General features: G+C 37.2%; 2 protein-coding genes across 3 annotated transcripts; one reads left to right on the forward strand and one right to left on the reverse strand.

Annotated features, from left to right (window-relative positions):
- Window positions 1-246: 246 nt before the first annotated feature.
- On the reverse strand, window positions 247-14,594 carry ppp2caa (protein phosphatase 2 catalytic subunit alpha a). 2 transcript variants are annotated; one of them, NM_001017886.1, is given in 7 exon segments: window positions 247-918; window positions 2,109-2,227; window positions 5,786-5,947; window positions 6,068-6,157; window positions 6,432-6,605; window positions 7,996-8,205; window positions 14,144-14,594. In NM_001017886.1, coding segments are annotated over 7 exon segments (930 nt in total). In that variant the 5' UTR covers window positions 14,246-14,594; the 3' UTR covers window positions 247-845.
- A 1,828-nt stretch (window positions 14,595-16,422) lies between these two features.
- On the forward strand, window positions 16,423-18,194 carry si:ch1073-44g3.1. Its single transcript, NM_001386379.1, has 2 exons — window positions 16,423-16,644; window positions 17,084-18,194. The coding sequence occupies exons 1-2, from the start codon at window positions 16,603-16,605 to the stop codon at window positions 17,681-17,683; spliced, it is 642 nt and encodes a 213-aa protein (NP_001373308.1). The 5' UTR covers window positions 16,423-16,602; the 3' UTR covers window positions 17,684-18,194.
- Window positions 18,195-24,000: the final 5,806 nt, after the last annotated feature.

Raw genomic sequence — 24,000 nt, forward strand, 5'->3', positions numbered from 1 at the left:
CTTGGCGCGATGCAGCTGGCTCTTAACGGGAATGGGAGATGAGACTCTAATTGGTTTATTCTCAAAACACACCTATAACTCATTAAGAAAATAAACTCAACCCTTTTAGCCCATGCGCCGCGGCGCAAAGCGCATTTTCCCGTCCGTAAATTAGCAAAAACGCGTCATGACACGCCCTGAAAGCGTTTGCGCCCTGCGTTTTGCGCTCTGCGCATGGACCGTCAAAATAGAGCCCTATATGTTTGCTTTTTGAAATGTCGTTGCGTTGTGAGATTTAATATTTGGTTTCTGAAATGTTTTTGCGTTGTGATCTTAATAATGTGTTGTGCGATCAGTGTTTGCTTTCTGAAATATCGTTGTGTTAATGTTTGCTTTCTAAAATGTTCTTGCGTTGTGATCTTAATCGTTGTGTAGTGTGACTGTTTGCTTTCTGAATTATTGTGTTGTGATCTTGATGTCAGTGTTGAGATTAATGTTTGCTTTTTGAAACGTCGTGTTGTGATCTTAATGTCATTGCGTTTCAAGTTGATCTTTGCTGTTTTAATTGGTTGCATTGTGATCATCATGTCATTGCGTTGTGAGTTACTGTTCGCTTTCTGAAATGTCAGGTTAGTTAAGCACTATTAGGCCACCATGAGAATGAGATATTACTGTTATATTAGTGTGTTTGTGATGACTGCATCTGTGTTATTGCAGTATAGATATATGGCACATCATTTTGGTCCAAGGATAGGGGTTTGTGTTGGAAACTTTGAACAGATGAGCATGTCTTCTATGAATAATCATTGTCCACTGGTCAGATAATGCTGCAATACTGGGATTAGAAAAAAAAAGGCCTTCCTATTTTACAGGAAATAATCTGGAGTGCGACGAGTGACGTGAGGTTCCCCTCTGCGTGGAGCAGGATCAAACTGTAAACTGATGGAAAGTATGTGTTAATGTATAGATGTATATGTGTATATTAGGGCTGCAGAATATATCATTTTAGCATTTAAATGACAATACATGCAAGGGTTTTTTGTCATTGTGGAGTTAAAGTTAATAATTTTCAGTTTTTTTCTGTTTCTGTGTTAACATACATGAGTTTAAAGTATACAGCTGAAAGAGACTATAGAATTTTAGCTTTAACAAAGATTAATTGCATTGCATATTCACCAAAAAAAAGCTTAATTAAAAAAAAAAAAAAGTAGATATCTCTACACTCACCTGCTATTTTATTAGGTACACCTGTCCAACTGCTCGTTATTGCAATCAGCCAATCACATGGCAGCAACTCAATGCATTTAGCCATGCAGACATGGTCAAGATGATCTGCTGCAGCTCAAATTGAGTCTCAGAATAGGGACGAAAGATGATTCAAGTGACTTTGAATGTGGCATGGTTGCTGGTGCCGGATGGACTGGTCTGAGTATTTTAGAAACTGCTGATCTGCTGGTGGTGGTGGTGTATAATGGTGTGGGGGATATTTTCTTGGCACACTTTGGGTCCATTAGTACCAATTGAGCATCTTGTCAACATCACAGCCTACCTGAGCATTGTTGCTGACCATGTCCATCCCTTTATCACCACAGTGTACTCATCTTGTGATGGCTACTTCTAGCAGGATAATGCACCATGTCTCAGACTGGTTTCTTGAACATGACAATGAGTTCACTGTACTTAAATGGCCTCCACAATCACCAGATCTTAATCCAATAGAGCACCTTTGGGATGTGGTGGAACGGGAGATTGGCATCATGGATGTGCAGCCGACAAATCTGCAGCAACTGCTTGATGCTATCATGTCAATATGGAGGAAAATCTCTGAGGAATGTTTCCAGTACCTTGTTGAATTTGTCATGAAGGATTAAGGCAGTTCTGAATGCAAAAAGGGGTCCAACCCCAAACTAGTAAGGTGTACCTAATAAAGTGGCCGGTGAGTGTAGTCTATTATATTTATGCATATGCACTATACTACAAAATCACTGCGATCTGGTAAAACAGATTTCATATCACTATACAAATATAAGTATTGCAATGTAATTTTGTTCAAATATCGTGCAGCCCTAGTGTGTATTTATAAAGTTAAGAAATAAGGAAAAGTAAAGTATTTATCTATTTATACGTACAAGGAGTACTTGAGCGTGTCATCCAGCTCCATGATCGCAGCCTGGTTTCCACATCGGTAACAATAATTAGGAGCGCTGAAGATTGTTACAACGTTACGCTCATGACACCAGTTATAGCCCTGATAAAAGCAAAACAAAAAAACATCTTGTTAACACATATTTGGGGGACAGTTCACGCAAAACTGAAAACTGTCATCAGTTACTCGCATTTGTTCCAAAGCTGTCTGAGTTTCTTTCTTCAGCTGAACCAAAACTAAGATATTTTGGAGAATGCTGAAAACCGGTAACTACCGACTTGCATAGCATTTGTTTTCCTACTATGGAAGTCAGTTGGTACCAGTTTTCATCTTTCTTCAGAGTATCTTCTTTTGTGTTTAACTAAAGAAAGAAACTCATAATGGCTTAGAACCACTTGAAGGTAGATAAAAAGGATATTTATTTTGGTGAACGAATACATTTAGGAGTTGCTTAAACATGTATTTTTATTTTACTTTACATGTTACTATCTAAATGGTAACATCATTCACACATTTCCAAGAAATATTATGAATAGCATACTGTACAGAACAGCTGTCATAATCTATCTCAACATTTCCAGAGGTAATCTCCTATTTCTGTTTGAGTACATATTTTAGGAAGTTATTAATGCATAATGAAATGTTTATGATTGATAAAGTAGTCTTTAAAACCCTTATGTTTTGTCTAAAGTGAAAGTAAACAGCCAAAAGGAATTAGTAGGAAACATCAATAAATTCGAATAATTTTTAATGAACAACTAGTCAATAATTAATTGGTTGATTGATTCATTTGCATCCCTTCTACATGAATAAATCAATTTAAATGTATTGATAATGATAAACGAGCTGACTTATTTAATGAAAATATTTCCAAAAATCCCATTGCAGCATAATGGTTGTTTAATAATATTTTCACATATTTGACCAATTAAAATTTCTGAAGGAATCATTTGTATGAATATTTTAATGACTGATTCATAAATTAAATAATGAGCCAGCAGGAAACCTGATTATTGCTATCGAAAACATCCTGAAAATATTAGTTTTGTCAATACAGCACACCATGTTTACATTTACCTTACATTATTAATTACTTAAGTAAAGCTGGTACTAAAGAAAGAGAGGCATGAAAAAGATTCTAAATCGTCGCACCAGTGACACATGCACTCTGATGCTCACAGCAACCTGAGTTCGATTCCTGCCTCGCCGTCCTATTCCGAACCTTCCCCTCCGCTTCTCATGCTTTCCTGTCAATAATCTCTACTGTCCTGTCCATTAAAGGTGAAAGCTCCCCGAAAATAATAAAAATAAATAAATAAATAAAAAAAACTTCTAAATCCATCCAGAGAACAACCTGATATTTGAGTAATTTCCCTAATACACATTTCTGGATGCACTTCCCAGCAGGCACACAACATCAGAAGACGTTAGTATTAGGGTGCTTTCACACTTGGTTCATTTGCCTGGACCGTACCCAAGTTTGATTGTCCCCCCTTGCCACCTTCTTGGTTGGTTTGTGTTCACACTGTCTTTTTTCAGCTTGCGTCATCGAGCTGCTGCTTTGTTTACAGCTGTTGCTAGGTGACGGTCACGAAAGCAAAGCGCCGAAATGGAAAGACGTCCACACATTGTGGTCATTCTGCTTTTACTGAATCTTTTGGTTTTGGACATACAGAGAGCGACCTGCGTCCATCTGCTGCAAACATATTATAAACATTCAGAACATCACACAGTGTCTGCAGAAGCTGTTTTTGGAGGAGACAAGCAGAAATTATCACTGTGTTTGCCCTGGCTCATTCCCGCTTGTCACCAAAGTACGAAACATGCCACACATACAGACACACACGAACAAATGTTATGAAAACGATATTTTGTTGTACAGTTGGCGGTTCACTTCCGTTATTTGGTACGATTGCATTTACATCAGAAGTGAACAGTACCAGAGTTCGCATGAACCGTTCCCCAGACCACCTCTTTCAGGCAGACTCGGGTACGGTTCACAGGTGCGCACCCGAGTTCAGAAGACACGTTCACACTAGCTAAACGTACAGTACTATGACGTCAAACGAACCCAGTTGCGGATCAAAAGTGCTAGTGTGAAAGCACTCTAAAATTAGATTTAGGTGGTGACAACAGGTTACCAAAATCTAATGCCAACGTTATTTTGACGTCTAATAATGACGTAAAACGATGTTAATTTGTGGTAGTTTTTAGGTTGATTAAAATTCAATGTCGAGCCAACATATAAAACCAACGTTATATTGACACCACATACTGACATTTATTTGTCAGGTATGGCAACCAAAATCCAGCAATATAGACTCACTGTGGTAACGTCCACATAACGTCAAGCTGTCACATCATTAGACGTTGATATTTGGTTGATTTTCAGGTTGGACACTGATATCTGCCTTACGTCAATCTGATTTTCTCTTCCAAACAAAATGCAATGTCCCATGACTTTTGGGTACAACGCCAATCTGACGTCATGTTGACATCCTGTGCCTGCTGGGTTTGTTGGAGATATTAAAAGGATAGTTCACACTTAAAACTTCATTTAGTCATCTTGTAAACATCCTAAAAATATTAGTTTTGTCAATACAGCACACCTGTGTTTACATTTACCCTACATTATTAATTACTTAAGTAAAGCTGGTACTAAAGAAAAATACACATGAAAAAGATTCTAAATCGTTGCACCAGTGGTGTAGTGGTTAGTGCGTCGACACATGCACTTCGGTGCTCACGGCGACCTGAGTTCGATTCCTGCCTCGCGGTCCTATTCCCACTCTTCCCCTCTCTCTGCTTCTCATGCTTTCCTGTCAATAATCTCTACTGTCCTGTCCATTAAAGGTGAAAGCCCCCCGAAAATAATACAAATAAATAAATAAATAAATAAATAAAGATTCTGAATCCATCCAGAGAAAAACCTGATATTTGTGATTCATTTCACTAATACACATTTATGGATGCACTTCCCAGCAGGCACACAACATCAGAAGACGTTAGTATTAGGGTGCTTTCACACTTGGTTCAGTTGCCTAGGTTGATTAAAATTCAGTGTCGAGCCAACATCTAAAACCAACGTTATATGGACACCACATACTGACATTTATTTGTCAGGTATGGCAACCAAAATACAGCAAGATAGACTCACTGTGGTAACGTCCACATAACGTCAAGCTGTCACATCATTAGACGTTGATATTTGATTGATTTTCAGGTTGGACACTGATATCTGCCTTACGTCAATCTGATTTTCTCTTCCAAACAAAATGCAATGTCCCATGACTTTTGGGTACAACGTCAATCTGACGTCATGTTGACATCCTGTGCCTGCTGGGTTTGTTGGAGATGTTAAAAGGATAGTTCACACTTAAAACTTAATTTAGTCATCCTGTACTGGCACTTGTCACAAACCTGTCTGAGTTTCTTGTTTCTTTTGAAAATAATGTTGAAAACCATTAACTTAGTATTTGTTTTTATACTATAGAAAGTCAATGGTTACCGGTTTCCAGTCTTCTTCAGAACATATTTGTTTGTGTTTAACTGAAGAATCTCAAGGATTTGAAGCCACTTCAGGTTGAGTAAATGGTGAGTAAACTTTCATTTTAGTGGGAACAGTCCCTTTAAATGCTTCATAAACAAGCTCAGTTTTACCTCCATCACTAGTTGGTGAGCTCGAGAGACCAGGGTCAAGCAGTTGGCGTGGTTGAATGTTTCTGAAATATCCTGGCCAAATGTGTATCCAGCACCCCTGGGGGAAATTCCCCAACCTCCACGGTCATCCGGGTCTGACCACAGCAAGTCACACATGGGCCCCTGCCAAGCAGATTTCATAAGAGTTTGTGAGTACTATTCTCAGCTGGCACCCACTCATAGCGCTTTCAAAGCGATAGCAACACCATACATCTGCCTGATATTCACAGGTGCAGTTTATACCTCATGGGGAACTTCTTGAATACGGTCCAAAGCCCGAATGTGATCCAGCGTGTCAATTGAAGGTGACAATCCACCATGGAGACAGAAAATCTGCAGAGGGAAGCAAACAGACGTCAGTGAGGCCTACTTTTTTTGTATTTATTGAAACTGTTAATATGGATGAAGATGATGATGGCGTATTTATATTTAAAGCCATGTTAGCAACAAAGGCTATTTTCCTAGCGAAAACATTTCATTAATACATTTCTAATTAAAAAACAAACAAATGAATACATAAATAAGAAACTATTTTTAACGTTGACACCTGATGATAAAGATTCTTAACGTATTTTTATATATGGATGAAATGCTGTTGATCACAAACCTGTGTGTCTACGAGGGCTGTAAGAGGAAGGTAGTCGAAGAGGTCTGTAAAATATTTCCAAACATTCGCATTTCCGTATTTTCTCAGGCACTCATCATAAAAGCCATAAACTTGTGTGATCTGTCGACTTTCATGATTGCCACGGAGAATGGTAATTCTCTCTCGATATCGAACCTGGAGGAAATCAAGCCATTAACCAGTGCTGTCAAACAATTTAATCCCATCCAGAATAAGCGCTTGTTTTTACAGAAAATAAGTTTGTATACTGTGTATTTTTTAGGTATATATAAATTGTGTACACTACCTGATAAAAATCTTGTAGACTATTCAATTTTTAGGAGCAATAAATAATAACTTGACTTCTAGTCGATTATTTGGTATCAGAAGTGGCTTATATGAAAGGAAAAGGCCTCTAGATTACACTTATTTTACCACAATAATATATGATCATGCCTTGATTTTTAATTATTTAATTAAGACAGTATGGTCTGACTTTTCCATCAAGATTCTTTGGATTCATTTTTAAGGCCTCCTCCTCCATTTTATCCCAGACATGCTCAATAATGTTCATGTCTGGTGACTGAGCTGGCCAATCCTGGAGCACCTTGACCGTCTTTGCTTTCAGGAGCTTTGATGTGGAGGCTGAAGTATGAGGAGCGCTATCCTGCTGAAGAAATAGCCCTCTCCTGTGGTTTGTAATGTTTTAATGTCTTGATACCTCAGGCTGTTGATCTCTCGCACGCCCCCATACTAAATGTAACCCCAAACCATGATTTTTCCTTCACCAAACTTGACTGATGTCTGTGAGAATCATGGGTCCATGCGGGTTTTTTGGGATGCAGCTCAACAGATGATTCAGCAGAAAAATCCACCTTCTGCCACTTTTCCAACTGATCAACTAGAATTTAGTTATTCGTCCCTTTACAACTAGGATCCACAAGACTTTTGTCAGGTAGTGTGTATAATATGTATACATGTATGTAATGCATACAAGTTAAACCAGAGTGACAATTAAACCTTAGGTGTGGGCTATTTTCAAGACCAGAACTAAATTATTTTAATTATACGTTATTTACTAAAGTTCCCACAGCTAAAGTCACTGTTCATATGTTGTATTGTTTTTAAAGACATTTGTCAGATGTTAGTCCTCAAACTGCTCCTGTGTGCAGGACTAGATTCTGACATCTTATCCAAAAGCTTTTTGTTTATTTACTGTTATAGCTGTGCAATAACAGAAATCATACAGGGTAATGATATGGAACTATAATGCATTTAAAACCTGCTCGGAACTTATCTTAAAATAACGGCACGCTTAATAATGTTCATTAGACAAACCGAATCAAGTTATACACACACATACATAAGATATACCAAACACAGAATATTTATATGTATGTGTGTGTGTTTAAATATACATAAATATACACAGTACACACATATATTATGTATTGTAAGCTAGATACAAACTTTTATTTTGGATATAATTAATTATAGCCCAGCACTGTCATCAACTCAATCCAAATTCACATACTCTTGTATTCAAAATTAATGTCTATTCACATACCTTTAAAGACACCAGCAGCGTGACTGTCTCGACGGAATAGTATCCTCGATCCACATAGTCTCCCATAAACAGATAATTGGTATCTGGTGATTTACCGCCGATCTTAAACAGTTCCATAAGATCGTGAAACTGGCCGTGTACGTCTCCGCATACTGTGACCGGACAACGCACCTCCTGAACGTTTGACTCTTTAGATAAAATCTCTTTAGCCTGCAATACACAAATGCACAGATGCAAGGGTCTCAGTAATTAACCATAAAATGCATTTAAAATCAAACTATTGACATGCACTGATGGTGAATCAATACTAGCGGATGCTTAATGGGCATTAGTTCTTAAAATTTATTGTCTTAAGTACGGTTAGAGGAAGGTAATACAGTTACTGTAAATTCTGAAGTGAATCCCTCAGCAGTCTCTAACATGAATGCATGCATAAATTATATATACTTGTTGTATTACATGTAGAAAAACATTACTGAAATACAGATTTGTACATTTTTACACTTCTGATTTACAGAAGACTCTCCCTAAATTGTTATAGAGTGTAACAATAAGACTTTTGTCAGACATATTTATATAAAATATGAATAATTGGACATCAAAATACCAATATTTCAGTATCACAGTTTTATTTAGACGGAGAAATCCTTCATACTCATTTTAAAACGTTTTGTCACCTTCGATTGGTTTTAGCCATTTTTCAGCAATCGTTTAAAATATAATACATATTAGAAATAAATTTTACATTTTAGAATACGTGTTTTTTAAAACTATTTAAGGATCATGGTGCAGCCTTTTAATCCTCAACTATAGACCACTTCAATGTGGTGATGTCTTTGGCCCATAAACATTTCCTGCTTGTTGTCCAACTATTTCATAACCATAACAAGTGGCAATTCAATCATAACTTAACGTTAAAGTGGCTGCCATATCGTTATTTATCAATATGTGTTTTTTTTTGGGATTTTCTGAAGCTATAGAAATGAAAAAATTTAAAACAGGAAATTGGTTGGGACCATTGATTTTTGTTTACATCCCTTAAAATCTATAAATCTTTTTGTTACTTTGTCTTGGTTTTAGCCATTTATCAGCAAGACATTTTAATCACTTAAAATATAGTACATTTTACATTTGAGAACATGTTTAGAAATACTGAGTACATATTTTTGAACATATGTAGGTTACACTGAATAATAAAACCTTTGCACGAGGGCTGCACAATGTGACATTGCAACATTGATATCGCATTGTGTGAATCTGCATTAGTCACATTGCAGGATCTCGAGAGATTTCACGTTAAATTTAACCATTTGGACAAGACATTATAAAGTTTTCTGCTTTAACAATTAGATTCGATTCAATTGAATAAGTTTATGATTATAAATAGAAGAAAAATTATCTAAATTATACATTTATAAAAAGATAACAGTTATTTTACATTTGATTATGAATTTATATATCTCAATACTGTTAGACTCCACCAAAAACCAGTGTTGTTCATTTAATTTTTATCTTTGTTCTATTGTTTTCGTCTGTGCTTTAAATTATATAATTTAGTATATTTTCTGCAGATGCACTCCCCTATAAAATCATCACAATCAATGTAAAACTGAGTTTTTTTAAAATAGATATCTTCTGAAATTATATTTATATCACAATTAGGGAAGCAGCGATTAACCAGTTTCACTATTAATCGCGATTTAATGCGTCAGGGTTAATTAATCGTAAAGGCTTCTCAACACCGTGTTTTTGCACGGAACAAAACTGCAGCAACTAAACAAAGTTTTGCCAACTGTGAGCTAGTTTGTACACCGAGACTAATAATCACGCACACTGGGCTGACTATGACTGAGGCTATTAATTAAGGCAAGCTCGTTTAAGTTCGTCATTTCCAATGGAGGGACGCGTATGCAACACGTTCACGCTTTTCAGGTGCACCTAGTTGAGATGACAGGGGGCTTTGTTTGAGAAAGAAGCAATGGAAAGTACAAAGGGTTTGCAAACCCGCTTAAACACACTTACAAATAATGGCACCCATGAGAGCAATCATGTGGCGAATGCTGATCCACCAGCTGAGATTAATCGAGTGTTTTCAAAGAGAGTGCTGAAAGACTCTAGCCTGTTTCACACAGCAAGCGTGAGCAGCGCATGTTTTTTTGACATCCTTGTTAACAGATTAGAGCTATTATACTGCACGCAGAAGCAGCGTGTCAGTGCGAGGTGTGAGCGTCACTGAAGCAGCAGTGACGTGACAGTTTTGGCACTAGCTCTATTTTCGTCACGCTACATGCTCAATTAAGGCAACAATGCATTGATGATGACCAAAAACGTAGCAATTTTACCCAATAAATGCATCAATAATATCCACTGATTTATATATAGTCAATCAAATGAACTTTTAAAATGCCACCAAATTGGTATTTAGGCCTGAACTACAAAACCATATTTAAAACAATTTTAGGGGTGAGGCAGTGGCGCGGTACGTAGTGCTGTCGCCTCACAGCAAGAAGGTCGTTGGGTCGCTGATTCGAGCCTCGGCTCAGTTGGCGTTTCTGTGTGGAGTTTGCATGTACTCCCTACATTCGTGTGGGTTTCCTCCGGGTGCTCCGGTTTCCCCCACAGTCCAAAGACATGCGGTACAGGTGAATTGGGTGGACTAAATTGTCCGTAGTGTATGAGTTTGAGTGTGAATGTGTGTGTGGATGTTTCCCAGAGATGGGTTGCGGCTGGAAGGGCATCCGCTGCGTAAAACGTGCCGGATAAGTTGGCAGTTCATTCCGCTGTGGCGAACCCGGATTGATAAAGGGACTAAGCTGACAAGAAAATGAATGAATGAATGAATAAAACAATTTTAGTTTTAAACTAGTGGGGTTTTAAAATCAGTGAATGCAAATAATCATGATAACCGTGAAACCGAGATTATTTCTTAGACTATAAGTGTAAAACCAAAATTTATAATGCGTCTGCGTCCCTAATCACATTAAAACTTCCCTAAAAACATTCTTTTTTTTTTTGGATATGGTGCAGCCCCACTTTGTACTCACATTTTAACTTTTTTTTAACCAAACTTTAAACAATAAAGTAACACTTTGCTTGCATTTTAATATGCATAATATATGTATAAACTCAATTTTGTCGAATGAATTTGGCTGTCTTGACTTGGATCCATTAATAAAATCTGAAAATGTGCTTCATGTGGAAATCAATTGATGACAATAATAAAAACTGACATTAATGCTACTATAATAGCAGTACAAGTACTTTATTCTTATTTTATCTATAAATACAGACACAGGCAGATCTCTTTGTGCTCCACAGAGTAGACAGTACAGCATGTGGGCGAGTACGTGATGACAGAATCTTAATTTTTAGGTCAACTATTTAAGGTACCACCACATATTCAGATTAAAAAGAACAAATACGTTTTTATTCATGAAGGTGGACTACTTTTAAAATAATTTACAATACTGCTGAACAATTCCAACAAAATGTGTGCGTTATAAATGCATAATATGAATATAAATTACATCATAATAATCTTGACTAGGTTATTTGTTCTTTATTTTCCTTTACTGATGATGATGATAATAATGATTTATATGAGCAATTTACAATCAGATTGCTCACTAAGAAAACAATAGACAATAGGTTTAGGGTTTTAAGGTTTGGACAAGTCAAGGTTTCCAGTACATGCATGTTTTTACGACTAATTTATTACGTTTTTTTAGGGCAGCAATATCTCCAGCATCAATATATACTGTTCAGTCCACAATTCAGCAAACATCTGAAACACAAATCTCTTATGCACCAACATACAAGCATGCTATAGACATGAATGAACAGTGCAGTGGCTTACTTCATATCCAATGAAGATATCCAAAAATGCCTTTTCAAGTTGTAAAGAAATGTGTGTTTTTGAAGCTAATGATGATATATGTAGTCAATTGTTTATACGGATTATTTACCCTGGCATTTTTACTGTTCCAAAATATTTCTTAAAATATAATATGTTATGTTTGATGGAGGAAATGTGTTGTCATTTTTTAGATGCTTTAAAAGAACATACTTATTTTAGAGCAGTATCACAATACCGTGACATTTTTATCTAAGGTAATCATACCGTCAGAATCAGCCCATGCCTAACAGACAAACCCAAAAACTATCCTGACAACGAATAACAGTAAAGTGGGCACAACCTGAGTAACCTCAATCCACAAACACAGTCTCCCATATACAGATAAGTGGTTTCTGGTGATTTACCATCAGTTCCATAAGATCGTGAAAAAATTTCTGCAACACCATTTCTATGCTATATGTAAGGTTTTTATTTAGCATGTTCTTTGTATGGGTGTTTGTTTGCATTTCCCTCCAGCAGAAAAGGACTGTCTATATTAAAGCCACTGTTGTTGAGCTCACAAATCAGGAACCATCTGAATCCCAAATCTCTTATGCACCAACATCCAAGCATGCTATAGACCTGTATAGGCTTTACTTTATATCCAAAGAAAATTAAGATGTGCAAAGATTTCAAGTTTTAAGAAATGTGTTTTTGAAACTAATGATGAAATAAGAGATCAATTATTTATTTGAATTATTTACCCTAACATTATTTACTGCTCCAAAATATTTATTGAAATATAATATATTATGTTTGATGACCGAAATTTGCCAGACATTTAAAAAGAACTTATTTTAGAGCAGTATCACAATACCGTGATTTTTATCAAAGGTTATCTACCGTCAGAATCTCACACCGGCTCATGCCTAATAGACAAACCCAAAACTCTGCCTGACAACGAATAACAGTAAAGTGGGCACAACCTGAGTAACCTCAATCCACATAGTCTCCCATATACAGATAATTGGTTTCTGGTGATTTACCATCAGTTCCATAAGATCGTGAAAACATTCTGCTACGCCATTTCTATGCTATATGTAAGATTTTTATTTAGCATGTTCTTTATATTTAGGAAAACAGTCTCTCCAGCAGAAAAGGACTGTCTATATCAAAGATACTGTTGAGCTCACAAATCAGGAACCATCTGAATCACAAATCTCTTGTGCACCAACATCTAAGCATGCTATAGACCTTTATAGGCTTTACTTTATATCTAAAGAAAATTAAGATATCCAAAGATGCCTTTTCAAGTTGTAAAGAAATGTGTGTTTTTGAAACTAATGAAGATATAAGTCGTCAATTATTTATTTGAATCATTTACCCTGACATTGTTTACTGCTCCAACATATTTGTAAAAATATATTATGTTTGATGACGGAAATTTGCCAGGAGTAACACAATACCGTGATACTTTTATCTAATGTACTCATACCGTCATAATCTCACACCGGCCCATGCCTAACCAAACCTAAAACTCTGATCGTAAAAAAATGATGGTAGGCCATTTCTATGCAATATGTAAGGTTTTTATTTAGCATGTTCTTTGTATGGGTATTTAATTTACATTTTTAGGGAAACAGTCCAGCAAAAAAGGACTGGCCATATTAAAGCTACTGTTGAGCTCACAAATCAGGAACCATCTGAAACAAAAATCTCTTATGCACCAACATCCAAGCAGGCTATAGACCTTTATATCCAAAGAAAATCAGGATATTTGAAGATTTCAAGTTGTAAAGAAATGTGTTTTTGAAACTGATGATATATGTAGTCAATTATTTATTTGAATTATTTACCCTGACATTGTTTACATCTCCAATATTTTTATTAAAATATATTATGTTTGATGACGGAAATTTGCCAGGCATTTAAAAGAACATATTTTAGAGCAGTATCACAATACTGTGATATTTTAATCTAAGGTTATCATACTGTCAGAATCTCGCACCGGCCCATGCCTACTAGACAAACCCAAAACTCTGCCTGACAACGAATAACAGTAAAGTGGGCACAACCTGACGAGTTCTGGTTGCCAACTGCGCCGCACAGCCGACAACCAATAGTCAGATTCATGGCGCACAGACGGCCAATAATAGACTAATTCGGCACCGCCATCTTCGGCTCAGCGGCCAGTGGGAAGGGCGCAGAGCAACTGTATCCGAGCCGAAAACAAATTTAGACGGTCTGCTTGCTGCTGCGCCTGTCATAACACGTGTTTTAGCATACAATGACACACAAGTGTTGAAAACTCACCTTTTCGCAAAGAATTTTCACTTGGTTTTCCGACAGTTGCTTGCACTCGTTCAGTTGCTCGATCCATTGGTCCAGTTCTTTCGTAAAAACCTTTTCGTCCATTCTGTTAAACGCGTAATAATGATAATAATGCTAAAAAACTCACAGTAATTTACGAGGGTTTAGCGTCATGCGTCAAAGTATCGATCCCCGGTTTGAAATAAAGCCGTAGGGAGTCCGCGATTACTTCAAACACTTTAAAGGCCTCGGAATAAACCGAAACACGGTTACTTTACTTCATCTATGAATAAAACGACGAACTTCTTGTTGTTTTGGGGCAGTAAACGAATAAAACTAACGCTACAGCCCAAAAGCTCCTTTGATTTCGGTCAGACTCTGATGCGCAGCACCGACGAAGAATCCGCTCATGTAGGTTGACGTCATCTAATCCGCATTCAAAATAACGAATCCTACTACCGCGAAGGCTTGATGCTTTATATTTATGAGCCGAGCCTTCTCTATTGGTTGGCTACGACGCTGATCTAATTAATATTCATGAGCCCCACGTCCGCGATAGGAGGGTTGTCAGTGAACGTCGGATTAATAATGTTAATATTCAACAATCCAGCCTTCGCCATAGTGTTTATCGCAGATGTATTGCTTTGTCTCTTGTGCATTTAGTGCCCCCTATTGATGCACAAGAGGAATGAAAACAAGATGTGTTTTTAGCGAGACAGTTATTGATGGATTTTCAGTTAACAACGACAATAATAATAGTAATAGTGATAAAAAATGTATAATAAAGTACATATGCAAAACACTTAATAATAATAATAATAATAATAATAATAATAATAATGATGTACATATGCTAAACAATTAATACTTATTAATAAGTATTAATAATAATATTAATAATATTTTAAAAACGTGTTTATTATTATTGTCTATTATAAACAAGAAGTGTTTGGCATATTTACTTTGTTATTACTGTCATTTATATTATAGGCTACTGTTATTATTACTTAATATATATCATATTGCCTAGTCTAATTTATTTATGTGGCGCAAAATTATTCTTTCGAGCTCTCATAATGAATAAGTTTTTCATTAAACAGTTTACTTATAATAATAATAATAATAATAACAATAATAATAATAATAATAGTAATAGTAATAGTAATAGTAATAGTAATAGTAATAATAATAATAATGTACATATGCTAAACTGTTAATAAGAATTATTGTTATTATTTTTATTATTAATGATAATAACGTGTTTATTATTATTATTTATTATAAACAGGGAAGTGTTTGGCATATTCACTTTATTATTTCTATTATTTTTATTATATGCTACTATTAATATTACTTAATATATATCATTTAGCTTAGTCTAGTTTATTTATTTAGTATATAGTGTTTTTCATTAAACAGTTTACTTATAATATAATAATAATAAGAAGAAGAATGATAAAGTGTTTATTATTTTTTATATTACTATTATTTTTTAATATATAAACAGGGAAGTGTTACTTAATATATATATCATATACTCTAGTCTAGTTTATGTATGTGACGCAGAACTATCCCTTTGATCTCTCATAATAAATACGTTTTTCATTAAACAGTTTACTACTACTACTACTACTACTACTATTACTACTACTACTACTAATAATAATAATAATAATTTTCCCAGAGATGGGTTGCGGATGGAAGGGCATCCGCTGTGTAAAACATGCTGGATAAGTTGGTGGTTCATTCCGCTGTGGCGACCCCGGATTAATAAAGGGACTAAGCCAAAAAGAAAATGAATGAATAAATAATAATAATAATAATAATAATAATAATAATAATAATAATAATAATGTGTTTATTATTATTATTATTATTATTATTATTATTATTATTATTATTATTATTATTATTATTATTATTATTATTATGAACAGGGAAGTGTTCAGCATTTCTATTATTTAATATGGGCTACTGTTATTATTACTTAATATATCATATTGCCTAGTCTAGTTTATTTATGTAATGCAGAATTATCCTTTTGAGCTCTCAAAATAACTTTTTTTTCTCATTAAACAGTTTACTTATGTCTTCAAATGGCATAGCCACATTTTTAAATGTCAGCATCAAATAAATGTATATTAAATGAACAAATATCGAGAACAAAAGTGGCGCGTGAGCTGACAGAGGGGCCCTGTGGTATTTGCTGAAGAATAGTATAAATTCCCACCAGCGGCTGACGCATGCGTATAAGCTCTTCTTACTATTTTATTATTTTTTCTAATGAAAATGGCTGCCTTTCAGCATTAAACCTCAGCGCTACATGGAAAAAACACCCATCCCATAAACCAGAAACAGCACGATCGTTCAAGAGGGAAACAGCTCGCGCTTCAAGAATGCGCCTGTTCCTGCGTAAATAACATTATGCTTCTGCTTTCAAGAATGGAAGATAGATCTGTTTCATGTTTAACCCATTACATTCCGTGATCCGCGTTCCAGATGAGGTAAAGTACACTATTGCATTATTAAACGCAGAAAATGTCATGTGTTTTATATTAAATTTCAGTTTAATTGCTGCAATTATAATAATATTTTATAATAACAACCGAATAGCGCTGAATAAAAGACGACAGAACAACGGTGGACTTGCATACGCGGTATTCCGCGCTCTCTGCATTTTGTAAACATTTATTTTCACTCGATATTCTTAAACTATTACATACTTTGTTTGGCCAAGATTGTCTCTGCGTTAACTTTCCGAGGTTATTCATACAGGCCTGTTGTTTTCTTTTTGATTGACGTCGCCAATCAATCATTTGCGTGCACGCGCTCAATGGAACGCGTTCGAAGATGAAACACATCAGAGCTTTGAAGTCGGTTGTTATTATACAGAACACATTCACCTGCATTCTATTTTAAATATCATCATTATTATTTTAACAGAAAATGATGCACCAAGTAGCCAGCAACAGCAACGACTATGGTCTGGGTAGCATTGGGGATGATGGCCAACACCCAGCCAGTCACTTTGAGTTGTGCACTTCACAATCCAATAAGTTTTACCCCAGCGTTCCACCTCCCTCGCTGCAACTGCCACTCTCGAACATGCCCCCGTTGCCCCAGAGCATGATCAAGCCCATGTCCTGCCACATGCAGGACTCCCAGAATGAGTTCCACAGCCAGAACGTGCGCATGCGGGATGCTCAAGAAGGCTCCAAGAAGAAGAAGGGCATGGGGAAATCAGGGCGACGAGGCAGGCCCTCGGGTACCACCAAGTCTGCAGGCTACAGGACAAGTACAGGACGGCCGCCCGGAACCACCAGAGCAGCAGGGTTTAAAACAAGCCCAGGACGACCGCTGGGCACCACTAAAGCCGCAGGCTATAAGGTGAGCCCAGGTCGGCCTCCGGGCAGCATCAAAACACTGGCGAGGCTTAACAAACTGGACTTTGGCACATGCAATGGTGCTCCGTTCCCATACACCATGATGCAGAAGAGGGCCCTATGCGAAGCCACTGTGAAAGAGAAAGACTCTACCGAGTGAAAACCTTTTTTTATTTATTCGCAAGCTGGGGGGATGAGGGTGCATGTCCAAAGTGGCAGTGAATTGTGTTTTGCGAGGAAGAAGAAACCCATGTTTTGATACTTCAGCTCACGTGTATGTGCTAGTGTTATCCTTTTGTGTATCTTTTATTATTTTCCTCCCAAAGATCATTAGCGTTTCTTACTGCACTGTAAAACATGGCTGTTAATTAACCGTATTTTCTATCCGGTTGTGAGTTGCATTATGGGATGTTGATCTCGGCTCTGTTGACTTTTAATGGTGAAAATTCAACTCGACAGTTGAACAAAGAGACATTTATTGATATTTTAGTAGTTTGCAATCTGGGGTTAATTAATTCATTCATTTTCCTTCTGCTTAGTCCCTCATTTATCAAAGGGAGTTGCCACAGCAGAATGAACCACCCAAGGCTTTAGATTAGCTCTTGACATTGGTGGGGATATACATCCATAGAGCGAATGCACTGAACAGCACAGATTTGCGCTTTTAAAAACATAAATAAGGTACTTAATACTATAAAATAAACACTTAATAATACTATTAACAATCACGTCCCATGCTGCAACAGCCATATTACATGATTTTACTGCAGTTTGGCTTTGAATGTAGAGAAATTTAGAGCGGTGTGTGAAGCAATTTAACCGTTTTATCCTGATTATTCATTCATTTTCTTGTCAGCTTAGTCTCTTTATTAATCCGGGGTCGCCACAGCGTAATGAACCGCCAACTTATCCAGTACAATTTTATGCAGCGGATGCCCTTCCAGCCACAACCCATCTCTGGGAAACATTCACACACACACACTCATATACTACGGACAATTTAGCCTACCCAATTCACCTGTACCGCATGTGTTTGGACTGTGGGGGAAACCGTAGCACCCGGAGGAAACCAACGCGAACGCAGGGAGAACATGCAAACTCCACACAGAAATGCCAACTGACCCAGCGACCTTCTTGCTGTGAGGCGACAGCACTACCATCTGCGCCACTGCTTCGCCATCCTGATTATTGTTTTTAATAATTATGGAGGCCAAAATCGACATTGAATTTCGATTAATTGCACAGCCTGGGTTAATAGTATATTGGTGAACTCGTAGCAAACTTGACTTTGTGCACGTGTAGGTTACTAAGGGTTGATAGAGCTTTATTTTGAAGTTGATTAAATTATTAGTAGGGACATTTCAGTAGTTTTTTGGATACTGGTGGGGACACGTCTTCACCCTCCATGCCAATTCTACACCCTAGGAACCACCAACTATCAGAAATAACGGTACAAGAGCTGTCACTGGGGTGGTAGCTTTCCAAAAGATATATATTTGTACTTAAAAGGTATATATTGGGACCTCAAAGGTACATATTAGTACCTAATAACTTTAAGAGGTACCCTTTTGTACTTCTTAGGTACTAATATGTACCCTTGACGTATTAATATGGACCCTTTAATTACAAATATTTACCTTTCAAAAAGGTACCACCTATAGTGACAGCTCTTGTTCCAGCATGTGTTTTATGCAGCGGATGCCCTTCCAGCTGCAACCCAGCACTGGGAAAATTATACAGACCTGCCAACACTCGGGAGTCTCCCGTATTTCACACTCTCAGAAATTAAGGTACGCGAGCTGTCACTGGGGTGGTAGGTTTTCAAAAGATATTCATTTGTACTTAGAGTCCATATTGGTACCTCGAAAGTATATATTAGTACCCAAATATTTTAAGAGGAACACTTTTGTACTTTTTAGGTACTAACTTTGAGGTACCAATATAGAACTTTAAAGTACAAATGTGTATCTTTAGAAAATATACTACCCCAGTGACAGCTCGCGTACCTTTTATCACTGGGAGTGCAGACCCATCTCTCGCCACCCTCCCGTTTTGTTATTTTTCCCGTAATTTCACCTTAAAACTCTGACTTTGGTATTGTATCCAATCGCAATGACTGCTGGAAAGCTGGTGCATAGTACTGTAACTTAGCTGTGTTATTCAGACACCTCACCCCGACACCTAGACATTCCCACCACTCCGGATTTTCAGAGACAAATGTTGGCAGGTATGAAATAATGTGATGTTTAAAAAATAATAAATAGAGAAATAAGTATGCTTCCCAGTGATGGGTTGCAGCTGGAATGGAATCCGCTGCATAAAACATGCTGGATAAGTTGGCGGTTCATTCCGCTGTGGCGACCCACATTAATAAAGGGACTAAGCTTGAAAGAAAATGAATGAAATACGTCTGTAAAATAACAGAAAATGTTGATTACAAGGTATTTTAGTTTAATACAACACTAACCCAGACAATACTGTATATCACTTTAAAATATGGGTGCCTAAAGCCGATTCTGGAGGGCTGGTGTCCTGCAAAGTTTAGTGCCAACCATAATCAGACACACCTGAACCAGCTAATCAAGCTCTGACTTTCTAGACACACCCATGCAGGTGATATGAAGCAAGTTGAAGCTAAAATCTGCAGGACACCGTCCCTCCAGGACCAAGTTTGGGCACTCCTGCTTTAAACTATTAAACATGCTAATAAAAGTCACTTTTTAAAAACTTTTCAGGGTTAAAAGTTGTCAGAAGAAAGATCAAGCTCCCATAATGCAATTCAAAAGCATTAATAAATGGGTGAAAACAAAAACACAAATCACAAAATACAGAAATCTGCTAATTTACGGACATTGTTTACAGTGTATGACGTATGTTAACCTGTTGTACAGATGTGCATGACAGTAGTATTGTGAAATAAAGTTACAGTATTAAACACATAATAATCTTTTCGGTCTTCGCTCAAGTGGGGAGAACTGCAATGGTGTTGTTTTCTATTTTACATCCGACCTTTTCCTTGATGCTTTTGATGTTACTTCATCACACATGGTTTGTTTCGCTCTAGATTTCATTAGGACTGATGGCTAGTAATATCTCCACCTGACGTGTATGTAAAAGTGCTCTGTTTGTGATGTCCATAACCACGATTAGCTTTTTGTTGTTGTATTTATGAAGTGTCTGGTGCTCTTTTGAGACTGATTTTTGATAAAACAAAACGATTTCAGCAATGACATAACCTTTACACATTGTAAATATAGCTGTGAGTTTATATCAGTCAGTGTGTTCTGTTCCACTCAAAGTTGTTTTCCAGTGATTCTGTCTAAACATACCGTGTTACTTTTGTTTTTCTTTTTAACCGCTGGACTATGCGTCACAGTTTTGTGTTATTGAATACACCTGATCTGATGATAATAAACTATTATCACTCAAAACATATTCAGTCATTCATTTTCTTTCGGTTTTGCCTCTGATTATCAAAGCAGAATGAACCGCCAACTATTCCGGCCTATGTTTTTACATAGCGGAAATAGGGATACAAATGGGAAACACCCATACACATTCCTAATCACACACACACACCCTATATTTGTTTACCCAATTCACATATATCAGGGGTGGCCAACCCTGTTCCTGGAGAGCCACCTTCCTGCAGATTTCAGTTGCAACCCACATCAAACACACCTGAACCAATTAATTAGGACCTGAACACCACATGATAATAACAGGCAGGTGTGTTTGATATGGGTTGCAACTGAAATCTGCAGGAAGGTGGCTCTCCAGGAACAGGGTTGGCCACCCCTGACCTATAGTGTATGTTTTTGGACTGTAGGGGACACCGGAGGAAACCCACATTATCACGGTGGAGAACATGCAAACTCCACACAGAAAAGCCAACTGACCCAGCCGGAACTCAAACCAGTGACTTTCTTGCTGTGAGGCGACAATGCTAACCATTGAGCCACTGTGCCACTGCCACTGCTTAGTCCCTCATTTATCAAAGGGAGTTGCCACAGCAGAATGAACCACCCAAGGCTTTAGATTAGCTCTTGACATTGGTGGGGATATACATCCATAGAGCGAATGCACTGAACAGCACAGATTTGCGCTTTTAAAAACATAAATAAGGTACTTAATACTATAAAATAAACACTTAATAATACTATTAACAATCACGTCCCATGCTGCAACAGCCATATTACATGATTTTACTGCAGTTTGGCTTTGAATGTAGAGAAATTTAGAGCGGTGTGTGAAGCAATTTAACCGTTTTATCCTGATTATTCATTCATTTTCTTGTCAGCTTAGTCTCTTTATTAATCCGGGGTCGCCACAGCGTAATGAACCGCCAACTTATCCAGTACAATTTTATGCAGCGGATGCCCTTCCAGCCACAACCCATCTCTGGGAAACATTCACACACACACACTCATATACTACGGACAATTTAGCCTACCCAATTCACCTGTACCGCATGTGTTTGGACTGTGGGGGAAACCGTAGCACCCGGAGGAAACCAACGCGAACGCAGGGAGAACATGCAAACTCCACACAGAAATGCCAACTGACCCAGCGACCTTCTTGCTGTGAGGCGACAGCACTACCATCTGCGCCACTGCTTCGCCATCCTGATTATTGTTTTTAATAATTATGGAGGCCAAAATCGACATTGAATTTCGATTAATTGCACAGCCTGGGTTAATAGTATATTGGTGAACTCGTAGCAAACTTGACTTTGTGCACGTGTAGGTTACTAAGGGTTGATAGAGCTTTATTTTGAAGTTGATTAAATTATTAGTAGGGACATTTCAGTAGTTTTTTGGATACTGGTGGGGACACGTCTTCACCCTCCATGCCAATTCTACACCCTAGGAACCACCAACTATCAGAAATAACGGTACAAGAGCTGTCACTGGGGTGGTAGCTTTCCAAAAGATATATATTTGTACTTAAAAGGTATATATTGGGACCTCAAAGGTACATATTAGTACCTAATAACTTTAAGAGGTACCCTTTTGTACTTCTTAGGTACTAATATGTACCCTTGACGTATTAATATGGACCCTTTAATTACAAATATTTACCTTTCAAAAAGGTACCACCTATAGTGACAGCTCTTGTTCCAGCATGTGTTTTATGCAGCGGATGCCCTTCCAGCTGCAACCCAGCACTGGGAAAATTATACAGACCTGCCAACACTCGGGAGTCTCCCGTATTTCACACTCTCAGAAATTAAGGTACGCGAGCTGTCACTGGGGTGGTAGGTTTTCAAAAGATATTCATTTGTACTTAGAGTCCATATTGGTACCTCGAAAGTATATATTAGTACCCAAATATTTTAAGAGGAACACTTTTGTACTTTTTAGGTACTAACTTTGAGGTACCAATATAGAACTTTAAAGTACAAATGTGTATCTTTAGAAAATATACTACCCCAGTGACAGCTCGCGTACCTTTTATCACTGGGAGTGCAGACCCATCTCTCGCCACCCTTCCGTTTTGTTATTTTTCCCGTAATTTCACCTTAAAACTCTGACTTTGGTATTGTATCCAATCGCAATGACTGCTGGAAAGCTGGTGCATAGTACTGTAACTTAGCTGTGTTATTCAGACACCTCACCCCGACACCTAGACATTCCCACCACTCCGGATTTTCAGAGACAAATGTTGGCAGGTATGAAATAATGTGATGTTTAAAAAATAATAAATAGAGAAATAAGTATGCTTCCCAGTGATGGGTTGCAGCTGGAATGGAATCCGCTGCATAAAACATGCTGGATAAGTTGGCGGTTCATTCCGCTGTGGCGACCCACATTAATAAAGGGACTAAGCTTGAAAGAAAATGAATGAAATACGTCTGTAAAATAACAGAAAATGTTGATTACAAGGTATTTTAGTTTAATACAACACTAACCCAGACAATACTGTATATCACTTTAAAATATGGGTGCCTAAAGCCGATTCTGGAGGGCTGGTGTCCTGCAAAGTTTAGTGCCAACCATAATCAGACACACCTGAACCAGCTAATCAAGCTCTGACTTTCTAGACACACCCATGCAGGTGATATGAAGCAAGTTGAAGCTAAAATCTGCAGGACACCGTCCCTCCAGGACCAAGTTTGGGCACTCCTGCTTTAAACTATTAAACATGCTAATAAAAGTCACTTTTTAAAAACTTTTCAGGGTTAAAAGTTGTCAGAAGAAAGATCAAGCTCCCATAATGCAATTCAAAAGCATTAATAAATGGGTGAAAACAAAAACACAAATCACAAAATACAGAAATCTGCTAATTTACGGACATTGTTTACAGTGTATGACGTATGTTAACCTGTTGTACAGATGTGCATGACAGTAGTATTGTGAAATAAAGTTACAGTATTAAACACATAATAATCTTTTCGGTCTTCGCTCAAGTGGGGAGAACTGCAATGGTGTTGTTTTCTATTTTACATCCGACCTTTTCCTTGATGCTTTTGATGTT

Source organism: Danio rerio, chromosome 14 (assembly GCF_049306965.1).
Source record: "Danio rerio strain Tuebingen ecotype United States chromosome 14, GRCz12tu, whole genome shotgun sequence".
Classification (NCBI taxonomy): Eukaryota; Metazoa; Chordata; class Actinopteri; order Cypriniformes; family Danionidae; genus Danio; species Danio rerio.